General features: G+C 48.7%; 8 protein-coding genes across 8 annotated transcripts; 5 read left to right on the top strand and 3 right to left on the bottom strand.

Moving 5' to 3' along the window:
• Window positions 1-408: 408 nt before the first annotated feature.
• Window positions 409-1,467, top strand: PENARI_c018G01114 (sugar phosphate isomerase/epimerase family protein; the record flags this gene model as incomplete). The annotated part of the gene is made up of 1 exon (XM_022634482.1): window positions 409-1,467. One exon carries the CDS (start codon window positions 409-411, stop codon window positions 1,465-1,467), a length of 1,059 nt encoding a protein of 352 aa, XP_022485503.1.
• A 1,742-nt stretch (window positions 1,468-3,209) lies between these two features.
• Window positions 3,210-3,516, top strand: PENARI_c018G06942 (uncharacterized protein; the record flags this gene model as incomplete). The annotated part of the gene is made up of 2 exons (XM_022634592.1): window positions 3,210-3,464; window positions 3,511-3,516. 2 exons carry the CDS (start codon window positions 3,210-3,212, stop codon window positions 3,514-3,516), a joined length of 261 nt encoding a protein of 86 aa, XP_022485469.1.
• Window positions 3,517-4,175: 659 nt separating this feature from the next.
• On the bottom strand, window positions 4,176-6,047 carry eng2 (putative GPI anchored endo-1,3(4)-beta-glucanase; the record flags this gene model as incomplete). Its single annotated transcript, XM_022634537.1, has 1 exon — window positions 4,176-6,047. The coding sequence occupies one exon, from the start codon at window positions 6,045-6,047 to the stop codon at window positions 4,176-4,178; it is 1,872 nt and encodes a 623-aa protein (XP_022485481.1).
• Window positions 6,048-7,593: 1,546 nt separating this feature from the next.
• Window positions 7,594-8,822, top strand: PENARI_c018G06053 (Zn(II)2Cys6 transcription factor domain-containing protein; the record flags this gene model as incomplete). Its single annotated transcript, XM_022634574.1, has 2 exons — window positions 7,594-7,608; window positions 7,680-8,822. The coding sequence occupies 2 exons, from the start codon at window positions 7,594-7,596 to the stop codon at window positions 8,820-8,822; spliced, it is 1,158 nt and encodes a 385-aa protein (XP_022485659.1).
• A 92-nt stretch (window positions 8,823-8,914) lies between these two features.
• PENARI_c018G03574 (RTA1 domain-containing protein) lies at window positions 8,915-9,902 on the bottom strand (the record flags this gene model as incomplete). Its single annotated transcript, XM_022634522.1, has 3 exons — window positions 8,915-9,384; window positions 9,437-9,685; window positions 9,755-9,902. 3 exons carry the CDS (start codon window positions 9,900-9,902, stop codon window positions 8,915-8,917), a joined length of 867 nt encoding a protein of 288 aa, XP_022485555.1.
• A 690-nt stretch (window positions 9,903-10,592) lies between these two features.
• Window positions 10,593-11,593, top strand: PENARI_c018G11183 (RTA1 domain-containing protein; the record flags this gene model as incomplete). Its single annotated transcript, XM_022634665.1, has 3 exons — window positions 10,593-10,746; window positions 10,811-11,059; window positions 11,121-11,593. The coding sequence occupies 3 exons, from the start codon at window positions 10,593-10,595 to the stop codon at window positions 11,591-11,593; spliced, it is 876 nt and encodes a 291-aa protein (XP_022485664.1).
• Window positions 11,594-11,792: 199 nt separating this feature from the next.
• On the top strand, window positions 11,793-12,206 carry PENARI_c018G03967 (Con-6 family protein; the record flags this gene model as incomplete). Its single annotated transcript, XM_022634529.1, has 3 exons — window positions 11,793-11,869; window positions 11,923-12,078; window positions 12,128-12,206. The coding sequence occupies 3 exons, from the start codon at window positions 11,793-11,795 to the stop codon at window positions 12,204-12,206; spliced, it is 312 nt and encodes a 103-aa protein (XP_022485498.1).
• A 108-nt stretch (window positions 12,207-12,314) lies between these two features.
• PENARI_c018G12149 (uncharacterized protein) lies at window positions 12,315-12,937 on the bottom strand (the record flags this gene model as incomplete). Its single annotated transcript, XM_022634682.1, has 2 exons — window positions 12,315-12,656; window positions 12,707-12,937. 2 exons carry the CDS (start codon window positions 12,935-12,937, stop codon window positions 12,315-12,317), a joined length of 573 nt encoding a protein of 190 aa, XP_022485556.1.
• Window positions 12,938-13,034: the final 97 nt, after the last annotated feature.

Raw genomic sequence — 13,034 nt, 5'->3', positions numbered from 1 at the left:
TGCTAATTCCAACTTATATATCCGTTTGTTCGAGTTACTGTGACATTGTGACATTGATTCCTATCACAAATGGTATTCTCTATTCTCCATGCATCGATCTGTCTCAGAAACAGTCATAATTCAGGCGATATCAGACGTCAGCTTAGGACCGCATCAAGGGCAGTTGAGGCGATCGCCGAGATCAACCGCAGGGTGTACAGGCTTGGCGTACGGTGTGCGATTTCAATCCGGACGATCTCAAGAGTGGTTTACATTTACCCACTTTTTATGAGTTGAAAGCGAAACCCCTGAAAGTACATACGATCAGCACGGAAACAGAGGCGTCCCGGTGAGGTGAGATCTGGTTTGTTCTATAAAAGGCGTTACTAGTGGCTGTTAGTCCCATGTGAAACATACACCATTTTACCGATGCATTCCCTTCCCAGTCCCCCTATCTCTGAGCTTGGCCTGCCATGGAAGCCGGCCATTGCCACTGTGAGCTTGGGAGCTGCGCATTTACACCCGCTCACCGCCAAGCTCGATGCCGCTGCCCGCAATGGTCAACAAGGACTCGAACTGTTTCACGATGATCTCGCACAGCTCGCCAAGACGCTCCAGTTGAATGACAGCTCGCCCCGCACTGCCCGAGACTACGAGATCGACGCAGCACACGCCATCCGAGATCTATGTGCTGAGCGCCATTTGCGAGTTTTAGCCCTCCAACCCTTTCGGCACTACGAAGGCCTGATCGACCCAATTCGCCATGCAGAGCGGATTGACGAACTCAAGCACTGGGTACAATTGACGAAAATCCTCGGAGGCTCCCTTTTCATTCTGATCCCTTCGTCATTCCTCGATCCCTCCGAAATCACAGATGACCGAGACCGGCTTGCCGCCGACCTGGCCGAGGCCGCCGATGTGGCATTCCCAATACGCATCGCGTACGAAGCACTGGCTTGGGGCACATACATCAACACCTGGGAGGATTCCTGGGATGTGATCAAGCGGGCTAATCGGCCCAATCTAGGCGTATGCTTGGATACATTCAACATTGCAGCCCGGTTGTGGGCCGACCCCACCGACCCAACAGGGCGGCTGCCTGCAAGCGCCGACAAGGATTTGCAGGACTCGATGGATCGACTCGTACAGGAAATCGATCCGAGCCGGGTCCTGATGGTCCAGCTTGCCGACGGCGAGCGGGTCGACCCGCAGATGCCATTCCTCCAAGCTCCAGGCTTGCCCACGCTGCTAGCCTGGTCGCGGAATGCTCGCCTGTTCCCGTGCGAGGAGGAGCGCGGTGGATACCTTCCGATCCGCAAGGTCACAGATGCCTGTATCACACGCCTGGGCTATACTGGGTGGGTCAGCATGGAGGTCTTCTCACGGACAACCGGAGAGGACAACCCGGTCGTTCCAGATGAGCATGCTATGCGAGCCAGTCAATCATGGCAGAGGGTTCTGCAATTCCTTGGAGAGAAGATCCAATAGGGATCTGATTCAGTCTCCTAGGATTGAAGCAAAAGCATCCTGCATCGCTGCACGTGTATTTACGGCGTTATTCTGGCATGTTTAGGAAATTAATGAAAAATGAAACCTTTGTCGCATTTGCCAAAACCAGTGTCTTGTGTGCTCTCAGTGACATGATCAGCCCCTATTCACGCCTATTACCCAATAAGAATGTCCCCCTAGGCGATGGTTCATCTCGACTGCCTGCATACACTCACGGAAGCGCTCCCCGACGGGATTGATAGATGTTTCAGATCAGCGGAATGAACTAGAAAGACGGGGTGTTAAACGTATAGGGCACAACTATGCTGGATCAATATACCCTTTCGTCCAAGGCCCACGGGCCAACCCTGGACCGTTCTGCAATCCAGGAATGCAGTCTAGGGTTCTTCCTGGAACTTTAGTGAGCCTATATAAAAAACGGTTGGATTTATCGGCATGTCAGGGCCCGATCGAACGGTCAGCATTCCATAGGAGATAGCGGAAGGGATTCTACTAGACCGTTTGCCAAGAACAATCGCGATTGAAAGGTATATATCGGCTCTATAGGGCAGCATTCCGATACGGGTGTTCCCATTCCCCCAGATTTCCAAGGTGGAACGATGCAGCTCCACAGATTCCGTACCCCGTCTTGGGAAACAACTTGAATGCCGAATGCTAAGCCCATTTACCCCATATGCCATTTGAGGTGGTATCCTGGCTTTGTGTATCCTGGCTTTGTCTCTGTCCTTTTGACAATAAACGGAGATGTATGTTCGCGGCAGATAGTGAGGCTGAGCCTGCACAGTTAGCGTTTGCTGTGTACCCGGTGAGTCTCAATGTAGCACTGGTCTCGTAATACTTGAAGTGTTGGGACACAAAAAGCAGACAGCTGAGTGGTTTCCACGCCACAGTCAGTCGCCAACAGTTAGTCGGAGCGTATTGGAGAGCGTACACCCCCAGTCTGCACAGATGTCACCCAGCTAACGCTGAATTCCACACCTGGTCACACCCACGGTGTATTAGAGACGGTGTCGCCGACGGTGGTATCGTGGATCAATAAGTAGGCACAATTCCATGTACCACGCCACCATAGAGGGAAGTATGGCGTGCTGAGCTATCCCGACGGGCTCGGGCATCTCAGGCAGCTCCGCAGTGTAACAATTCTCGCTGGATGCGATTTCAATTCTACAGATGAATGCGATTAAAGTTAAACAGTGAATGTCGTGGGATTGGATTTTCGAGACATCTTTGAAGACTGCTGTCGGATATGAGATGAAAGATGAGACAATGTTTCTTTCCACTCCGACTATCACAAGCAGGGTAGAAAGACCTGGCAAGAAGGCAACTACAGCCAGCCGATCTGTCAGCATTAAATTTGTGCTGCATCGAGTGCTTGTGTAGGGTTATTTCCTATCAGGATCTTCCCTCGGTCAAACAGAAATCCGATACGCACCAGCCTTGCAGGTAGATTTCAATAGCGGAGCCTTCTCGGCACCTACAGACGATTACAACTGAGTCTACCAACGGATTAACGTCGTGTGATATGTGTAACTTTCTCCACACGCGGAAGGACATCTTTCCTGGTACCCCGAATGCAGTCGGTGCATGGCGACAGATCAGTCCATACCCAACGGCTTGGCCGTAGACGCTTAAAGAATAATTGACTTTATATCGTACTCCAAGTCCGGGGCTGCCGTATCACCCTTCTCATCGTTTCATGAAATCCCCGCAGGCATTTCACAATGGGTATCCAACACCGTGATCAGACGCAGGATGCCTTCTTAAGTACTATCAATCCACTCATTCAGGAATTTGGACCACTTCAAGTACTTGACGATTTGATTCACTTACGAGCTGCTGATTCTGTTCAGTATCCGATTCTTGCATATCCTCGTTCCGTGAGTGATGCGGCCCCGTTTGACTATTATACTGGACAGGACTTGGATGATATGATCAACCACACCGTTACTAGTCTAATTGACGACGGGTTCAATCCGGTATGTTCCTCTACAGTGTGACCGATTTGGTCAAAGCTGCAAATAGGGATGATTTTATTTACAATTTGTGCAATCGGTGCTCATTCCCTTGGTCATCTCTACTGGACACGCTTAAACACAGTGGGTTCGAGTTTGATACGCTGCCTTTCGAGGAATGGTCGCGCAGGCTTCGTGAGAGCGAGGCAAGGGGTGAAGAGCATGCCAATCCAGCAGTCAAGCTCATTCTCCATTATGAGCAAATGCATGTGGGACAATCGTCTTTTGGGGCAAGCAAATCAAAGATATTTATCACGGAAAGAGCTGAAAGGGATAGCGTGACACTGCGAAATGGGCGACTGAGGATTGTTGATGATGGTATTCTCAGGTGCTATGCCCGGGATTGGTTGACAGGGTGGAAATCAATCAAGAGCTGACCAACATTTGCAAGGAAGTTCAACTTCGTGTTGAAGTTGTGGGAATGGATGCAGGTCCAAATATTGGGAGTAAGGTAATAGACTGTCACAAATATATGGAAACTCGAAATTTTCATTAGCCAGCTAAGTATTCCACTGCGAGCTGTGTGAACAAATAAAGAAGTGCGCTTCAAGAGAAATAGACAGACTTGATCGAAAAAGTGCCCAAAGCCGCCTACGGCCAAATTTAAGGCCTACTACTATACAATAAACGAGAGAAGATCCACCGCCAATTTCAAACAAACCCAGTTGCAAACAATTAGATCGCAAAGGCAATCAGAGCACAGACAATCACAGAGGCGCTCAGTGACATTTTGTGAGCAGCACCGGTGAAAACCGGGACAGCTCCGGTTGTAGACTCGCTAGTAACGAAGTTACCAGAGGAAGATCTGGCGGCAGTTTCAGGGGAGACATCAGTTGGTGCAGAGATGAGGGCCCTGGAAGGCTGAGATGCAACATCAGATGGGGCAGCAGAGGGACGCAGCCAGGAACCACCGAATAGATCAACGCTGGGGGCTCCAGCATGGGCAGGGCCTGAGGGAGCAGCACTGGAGGCTGAGTATCCCGGGGTGGGAGAAGGTGCGCTGTCGTGTGCTGCAGCAATCGGGCTGGTTTGGGCAGAGACACCCGTCTCGACGGAGGGCTGGCTGTGACCGACCGGGATTGCCTGCAATGCCGGGGCAGATTGAGGAACAACTACAGCTCCTGAGGTGGGTCCTTTGGCATTCTGGCTGCTACCGGGAATCTCAGTAACTGGCACAACAGGATGAGATACTGTTGGGGTTGCGGCCCAGAAAGCCGCAAGAGAAGAAGATTTCTCAGCTTCGGGGCAGATAGTCTTGGTTGAAGTGACAAATGCGGTGACAGTCCGGGTTTTCTTGGTGGCAGGAGATTGCTGGATCCCCTGAGTAGCGGTGTTTTCAGGAGCAGCAGCAGGGGCAGCAGAAGTAGGGTTTAGTGCCTGGATGCTTCCAACAGCGTCTGTTCTGTCAGTTGACGAGTGCACTACAGTGGCCTGGTTCTGGGCGGTAGCCTGGGAGACAACAGGAGCAGCCTCGGTAGTGGCAGCAACAGCATGACTTTCCATGGCCTGAGTCTCGGAAACCGAGGAGGTGACGGGGGGCGCGGGCTTGGAGGACTGGGAGGAAACCACTGCAGTTCCCTCTACACCAGTTTGATAGATCTTGACCGAGTTGATTTCCCAGTAAGACTGCTCAAACTGGGCGGGATGGTTGGCGACAAAGTTGTGGCAGCTTTGGAAGGAATCTGAATCGGTCATAGGGCAACCTGAGCCGCCAAAGACACCGCCAGCCCAGTCACCACAGAAAGTAACATCAAACACAAAGGACTGAGACTTGAAGGCGTTCGCAACATCGCATGATTCCTCCACCAAGGCCATGGGGGTGCCGAATTTGGTGACATCTGGCTTGCCACTAGTGATAGAGGCCGGGATCGAGCTCCGGGGGAAATACCAAATCTTGAGGAATTCATCGGTCCACTGCATGGCATACACACCACCTCCCTGACCGTTGAACGATGTGCCGTAACTGCCCTTGTGGCCTTCGATCACGCACCCAACGGTTCCCAAGTCCTCACCACACCCAGTGGCATTGACAACACCAGTCATATCTGTGTCCGTCAAGCTGCATGTACCAGCAGTGTGCATGACGATCTCGTTGTGATCTTGAAGGTTCACCCCCTCAATGATATCAATCTCTCCATCCCCGGGCCAGTTCTTGCCAGTAGACCAGAAAGCAGGCCATGTACCGCAGACGCTCCCGGGCATGTGGGCAATATCCGCGATGACCAAAGACTGGTCATAGTACTTCTTACTTCCAATGCGGACTGAATCACGCCCCTTGCCATTTGGGTCCAGCGTGGTCTTATGATCAACTCCGAGGTATACACTGCCGCTGTCGGTCACCTTAACTAGCCCTGCACTCTCGGCACTCTGCTTGTCGAGATAGTTCACATAGCCGTTCGTCGGGTCGGCTCCGGTGTGAAAGTTGAAATAGTCCAGGAAATTCTTCCCCTGCCAAGTCTCCACTAGGGAGTAACTTGTGGCGGCTACAGGGGAAGACAATAAAGTGAGCATCAGCGAACCAGCGCTCAATGAACGTGAGGGAACCATCTTGATGAGCTTGCAACGAACAAGGTCCAAGATTGACTTTGATCTAGAAGATGAAGATGAGAAACCAGAAGAGAAAGACAGTAATTGAACGAAAAAGAGACTAAAAGAAAGGCAGACAATCCAGATTGTCAACAAGGAGAAAGGAATGTGAGTGTGTCGAACGTGTTCGCAGAACAGGAATTTGAGCCAAATATCTATTATTGCCCAGCCGCAGGTGCCCATCTATTTAATTCCTCAATAGAGAAAAGTCCATTGAGGATCCATTCTTCCGTCCAGTCAGAGTGGCTCAGTGCCTGACCACTTCACTGTTGTATCGTGCGGAGGCCCGGGATAGGTTACATGCACAGAAAGACCCAGTACGGCGCTCTAGCCCAGAAGTCGAAATCCACCGCGACTAGTGAAGATCCATTCTTCAGGGGGATAGACCAACGCAACTTGCGGACTGGTCACTATCTCGGGGGTTAATGCTGAGGGTGTCAACCTGAAACGTGTATCCCGCGCTATGGCGCACCCCAAACTACCGGTGAAACAAGGAAACATTGGCGAAAGCGAGTGAAATAGGGGAACATGAGGTCCAAGTCAGAAAATCACAGCATCTCTTGTCCAAAGGTATGTACAATGTCGACTGTAGAGTATGCGACATTCTTTCAATGTTGTTGTGGAGACGCGACCGCATTGTCTGTCTAGAGATGTTTGCCGCTTTACTATCCACTAACCGCCCAAATTGCTGGCTTTCCTCATTTTCTCGAGTCTGGGCGCGTCCAGTCCCACTTAGATCCTCTCCTAGGAGTATCCCAAGGATAAGACAAAAGCACGAGGATCCCCGTCATGACTTCACATGGAATGCAAGGGTGAGACAATAGAATTTTCAGGGAATATTTGCTAAATTAAAACAAATATAACTGTGGACTTCAATTCTATTAATTTCACGTGTTCATCCCAAGCTGCTACCTTACTCCCTTTGCGTTCTTATGTAGTGTCATCTATAGTAAAGTTAAAATGTATATACTTCACAAACAGGGACTGAAGTTTTGGATGCATCAACCATGAGCCCGCTACAAATCATCCTCCATATATCCTGGAGCTGTCTCTATTTCTTATTATTCTATATGATTTTTATATGATTAGATGAGACGAGAAATGTCAACTTCACACAAATTTGCGAAAGGGAGACAAGGAAGTTAGCGGAAGTTAGCGTGGTCTCTTCCATACCCGGAGAGTATGGGTTGCGTGAACGATGGCAATCAATGACAAATATGAAACATCAGTATCTTTACCTTGAACTCCTCAAGTCCCATAATGACATACAGCGACTCTGTTCGGAGTTGGACACCTCCAGCCTTGGAGGGCTGTGATCTATAAGATCTTGCGCTAGACCACATTCTGACGAGCGTTCCACGGTTCTCCTAAAATCAGAAACACGTGACCAAGCTGACACATCACCCTGCACCTGATGGACGTCTTCGCCTTGTTTGATTCCGTTTCTATGCTTGTCGTCGGGGTGATCTGATAATGGTCTTCAGACGGTCGCATACTAAATCCCGTCATGGGTGTACCAATTGTAAGCGGAGGAGAGTTAAGGTACCACGCAAAACGCTCCCCTAGTATCCATATCCTGACTTTCAATCACAGTGTGATGAGCAACGCCCGAGTTGTACTACCTGTAGCCAGCGACAGGACGAATGTGTGTACAATGCCGAGGGACTTTACTTCTTCACGGGAAATCAACCCCGAAGGCCTCGACGCACAAGGCAGACCTCGGCAGACAATGTGACATCTCCCTCCAACAGGGACACCTTGGGTCTTTTGGATCATTTCGAGGCCACAGAGGCATCTGCAAGCACCCCTGGACTGAACATGGAGCAGCTAGAACTTGAGCTACAGTGGATCATGCATACGCATAAACTTCTAGCTCGCAGCGAGGAGACCCGCAAGGTCTGGGAGCTAGTGGTATTGCAGGAAGCTCTCAAGGCACCTTTTCTGATGCATGGAATTTTGGGCCTATCCGCACTACATTTGTCAAGACTCCGCGAGCCTGAAAGCCAACCCAAGTGGCTGAGCGTTGCAATTTCACACAAAAACATTGCCCTATCCATGTTCTCCGAGCAACTTTCCAATATCGACCATTCCAACGTCAAAGCAATGATGAGTTTTGCTGGGTTGGTAGTGGCCTTTGGACTAGGGAGTGTACTTTCCTCTTGGACTGCCGAAGGCCCAAGCCTCAATTCTTTGATTGAAATCTTTCATCTCTCGCGCGGAGTCCAGGCAGTCGCCAACAAAGAGATCGAATTTCTACGCCAGAGCAATCTTGCGCCTCTCTTCGATGTAACGCAACCAGAAGTCTGTTTTCCTGATCATGTCATAACTGCGTTCGATCGTCTTTATGAACTAAACGCTCAGTGCGGCCAGCAATCTGTCCATCACAATTGTTCAACATACGAGCGAGTGCTCCAATATCTGCGAGAACTTGTGGTTTTCACTTTGGCACAACCCAGCTCAATGACTCTTGCCGCAGGCTGGGCTATTCGAGCACCAGCAGAGTATCTCAATGATCTAGACAACAGAGTCCCCTTTTCCCTCGTGGTGCTAGCCCATTACTGCGGATTCTTGCACATGGCCCGCGAGAACTGGTGTGTGGGATCTTGGGGCCGTGTGGTTTTAGAAGAGATCAAAAATTCCTTGACCTCTGACTGGCAACCCCATATCGAGTGGGCAGACGAGCAAGTTGGGCGGCCGCAAAACAATCAATCGATTCCACTGCCGATGGAGACTTGAGAGCAACATTTTCAAGAAATTGAGTTACAGATTCATCCATTACACAGTCTTGCTATCACGAAAGGCCTATTTTGAAAGACCACCACCACGCACTACGCCTCTATGGCTCCACTCATCTCCAACGCTGATTCGGGCACGAATTTGCGCGTCTTGAAAACCTTCTCTGAGTACCGATCTCCCCGACCAATAAGACAATTGATCTCACTTGGGTGGATGTATTGGAGAACCAGCATTGCCACCAGCATCAGCAGTCCATCGAAGACATAAATGAAAACTTCTTGTTTCATCAGATATCCGTCATAACCCTGGATGTACTCCACAACGCGAACGATCGATCGAACCAGAATCAGAACACTGGTGATATACAGGGCAGTTAGGTGCCGACGCCACAGGTTTGACAGCTCGTTAGACATTCCCGTTGGATTGCTCATGATGCGTGACTGGAATACTAGGGCAGTAATCATGAAGAACCCAAAAAAGATGATCTGCACTAAAAGTCCTCCGATGATGATGCGTTCGCCAGTGGATGGATTTGTTGTGTCTTTCACCATAATTCCAGCCCCTGTTGACTCAGTGATTGGCCGAGATCAACGCCTTGGAGGAAATTGACATACCGGAAGCTTGCATCAAGAAAGACAAGACATCACCCGTCACAAATATTTTGGTCAACCATTTCAGCCTGATCAACGAAAACTTCTCTCCATTGAGCATGAATATAATTCTTCCGAGTGTCATATAGATACTTGCTGCCAGAAAAGCAGGTGCAATCAGGATGAGAGCGCTTTGCATGATATATGGGCCCTTCGTGTAGTCCGGGGCCTCAATTGACGATAGCAGACGGCCGACATAACCGATCGTTTCGACTAAAGAACGAAAAGCGACATGAGAGGTGAAAATCAAAACAACGGAGGCTCTCGATTATATGAACTTACGGATACCTCCGATCAGGAAGGGGATCATGAACCATGAGCGCGTTCGCACCAATTGGTAGAAGTGTAGGAGAGTGCTCACGCCGAGCAGCCCAACAAATATACCCGCACCTGGGCTGGACGGGGTATAGTAATAAAAAGTCCAAGCCATTTTCAGAATTATAGGTAGAGCTCAGATGGGGAAAAAGAGAAATTGTTTAGCACTATAGGTTATTGGGAGGCATTTATATAGCTGAACTGGGGCAAATCGATATTCTCGCAGCCTGATTTGGGGTACGTGAATCCATGTCCTACAGATAGACAATTCTATCGTATTTCGTTCTGTGCTCTATTATAGGAAAGGTGGTCAGAAATTTTAATCAATGAACAAAAATTGGCCAGGGGCACTATTCGCGACTGGGTCCTCGTATTCGTGATGTTTTCCACTTCCGGGATCTAGAAGATATTCTAGTGGATGATGATCCTGGAAACCCAGGCTTATTGGGTAGATCATTGCAATCGAAGAGGGGCAACAAGCTGCAGCTAGTTTGACTATGCCACATCAGAATTCGTATCCTTACACCAAAGAAGACTAGTGTTCAGGACTTTAAAGCCTGGTTTTTGGTTGTCGAGTGAAGCCTATCCCCACCTTTCTAATGCCCCCCATTTCCAAGGCAGATGCAATATTACAGTATCTGCTGTATCTATTTAAACAAACAGAAGGAACCAATGCTTAGTGTTAGTGTTCACGAGTAGAAAAGTCGGGGTTTCCTTCCATTCTCCTTCCATTCCTTTTCACATCCCACCAGCGTCGCCAATCTTTCGAGCTTTTTGTTTGCCTTACTCACCTCACTCGTCTAAGATGACCGAAGGATTCAAGCTATACCACTACAACCCCTCATCTGGGGCAGCTATTCCATTTGCAGCTATTTTTGGCCTGAGCACAGTGGTACACTTGTGGCAATTGGGTCGGAATAAATCGTGGTACTTCATACCATTTCTTATCGGTGGCCTCTGTATGATCCGTTTTACCAGGACTTCATTCCTTCTCTAGTACATGCTGATTGATATGGACTTTAGTTGAGGCATGCGGATACGTTGCGAGGTTCGTCAGTGCAGAAGAAAGCCCGAATTGGACGACCAAGCCATATATAGCACAAAGCCTGATGCTTCTGTTGGCGCCCGCTTTCTTCGCAGCCTCTATATACATGATTCTTGGGCGTATCATTCGTCTTTTGAACGGGGCTTCGTGTTCGCTGGTGAGACCAACATGGTTGACTAAGATATTTGTGGCGGGTGACGTGTTGTCGTTCTTCATCCAGAGTGGAGGTAAGCCAAGTGATCTGTTCTAAACTGGAATTTGGAATGCTTATGAACATTATTTTGATAGGTGGTGGCATCCTTGCTACAGCGAAAGACAAGTCGAAGGTCAACCTGGGAAACAACATGATTGTTGTAGGACTCTTCGTGCAGATCTTATTTTTCGGATTCTTCATCGTCGTTTCCCTTGTTTTCCACCGCCGTATGCTTGCCACGCCATCGTATGCTGTGGGAGACACCAGGGTTCCTTGGACACGTTACATGAAGGTTCTCTATATTGCTAGCACCCTCGTCATGATCCGGTCTATTTACCGAGTGGCGGAATATGTCCAAGGAAGCGATGGATATCTTCAAAGCAAAGAATCCTTCATTTATGTGTTTGACGCGACGTTAATGCTGATTTGTTGCCTGCTCTTTAACATCTTTCATCCAAGCAAAATCCTGACTCGAACCCACAAGATAGAGGAAGAAGCCGACTTGGAGATGTTGAACCAGGATGGATATACTGGATATGGACGCACTGGGTATAACAACCTCTCGTAATTATTTATATGGACCTCTGAATAGCCAAATCAATCTTTATTTTGGGTGTTCACTTCTTTTTGTTGTTTTGCCTTGTGTGATGAGGGTGTGACGTAACCCGCTGTTTGCTGCCGCCCTTCTACGAAAATATTGGCTCCCCAGGAGAGAGAATAGTAACTGATTGATTTCTTCCAACATCCACCAAGTATTTAAATCCACGATGTCCGGCCTGGGTGAAGACAATGAGCTCAAGGTCTCTGTTGAAGATGAATTGAACATGATACGTGGCTATAAAGGGTCAGTCTACTGGAAAGTGTTCATACCATTCGACAGAACTAATAGATCCTCAGGACTTTGAACAACCCAAAGGTCACAAATGAAGCCAAGCATAATGCAATAGACATCATTAGCAACGAAATTGGCTGGGATCCGCCTCCCCATCAATTTTCTAGTGCCTCTGGGGATCACAGCAGGGACTCTAATGGTCTAGCCGGTGGCTCCACAAGGTGAGATGCTACGATATGCTTTCAATTTCCCTTTACTCACGCCAACTAGAGCTCAACAAAATGCCTACAATAATGACCAAGATATAGAGGAACCTGTGGAGCAGCACAAGGATTATACTGGCCAGTAGCCTAATCGCAGCCAAGTCTTGTATACACACATGCAAACCCGAGTATTTGATGGATTGGGAGAAATCAAAGTTGACCATTTCTTTGCTCTCACGTTTGTGACTCCTAGATCATTCTGGAGGCTTTGGGTCTGGCTCATCCTCTGACCATGTAGGGAGCAAACCCTGGAGGTTTTCAAAAGGGGCTGTAATTAGCTCGGCGACAGTCTCATAAAGTGGCTTGGTAGGCACACTTGGGTGTGAGTTAGATGGCACAAACACCTTCGCTCGTTGCAGAGAATATGCCAGCTGTTCGCTTTCGTCGGAAGTAATGTGATTCTCCAACTTTGGCAGATCGATGGTCTCTACGTCATGAAAGCTTTTGGCCAGATCATCCATCAAGCGTTTGATCGTAGGAAGGAAGCGGGGATCAGAGCTATGCAGACTCTGAAAGGCATCAAGTCGTTTTTTAATCTGTTCACAATGTCAGAATATTCAATTATTAGTCAGTTAGGGCCGCTCACCGTGAAATGTTCATGACGATCCTTGTCTGCGATCGCCATTCCATCGGGTAGGAACTCTTCCATCACGGGATGAACTACCAGCTCTTCGCTAACAGTATAGCGTGTGAGCTCCCAGATAAACTCCTTCTGGATACGAGTTTGCTCATCTGCGTCTTTCGAGCTCACTATGGCGTTGTAGTACGACTGCATCTTCTCATGGTCGCTCTTAATTGCCTCGCTGATGTGGACCATGTTTATCGAAGGTGATTTAGGACTAGTTTCTAAAGCTAAGAACCCTTTACTTCTAGCAATCTTGAGTTCATAAATCCCACTCTTTGCCCACAGGGGC

This window comes from Penicillium arizonense (assembly GCF_001773325.1).
Source record: "Penicillium arizonense strain CBS 141311 chromosome Unknown PENARI_contig018, whole genome shotgun sequence".
NCBI classification, from domain to species: domain Eukaryota; kingdom Fungi; phylum Ascomycota; class Eurotiomycetes; order Eurotiales; family Aspergillaceae; genus Penicillium; species Penicillium arizonense.
Note: the sequence above shows the minus strand (reverse complement) of the source record. Positions and strands in the feature narration are given on the sequence as shown.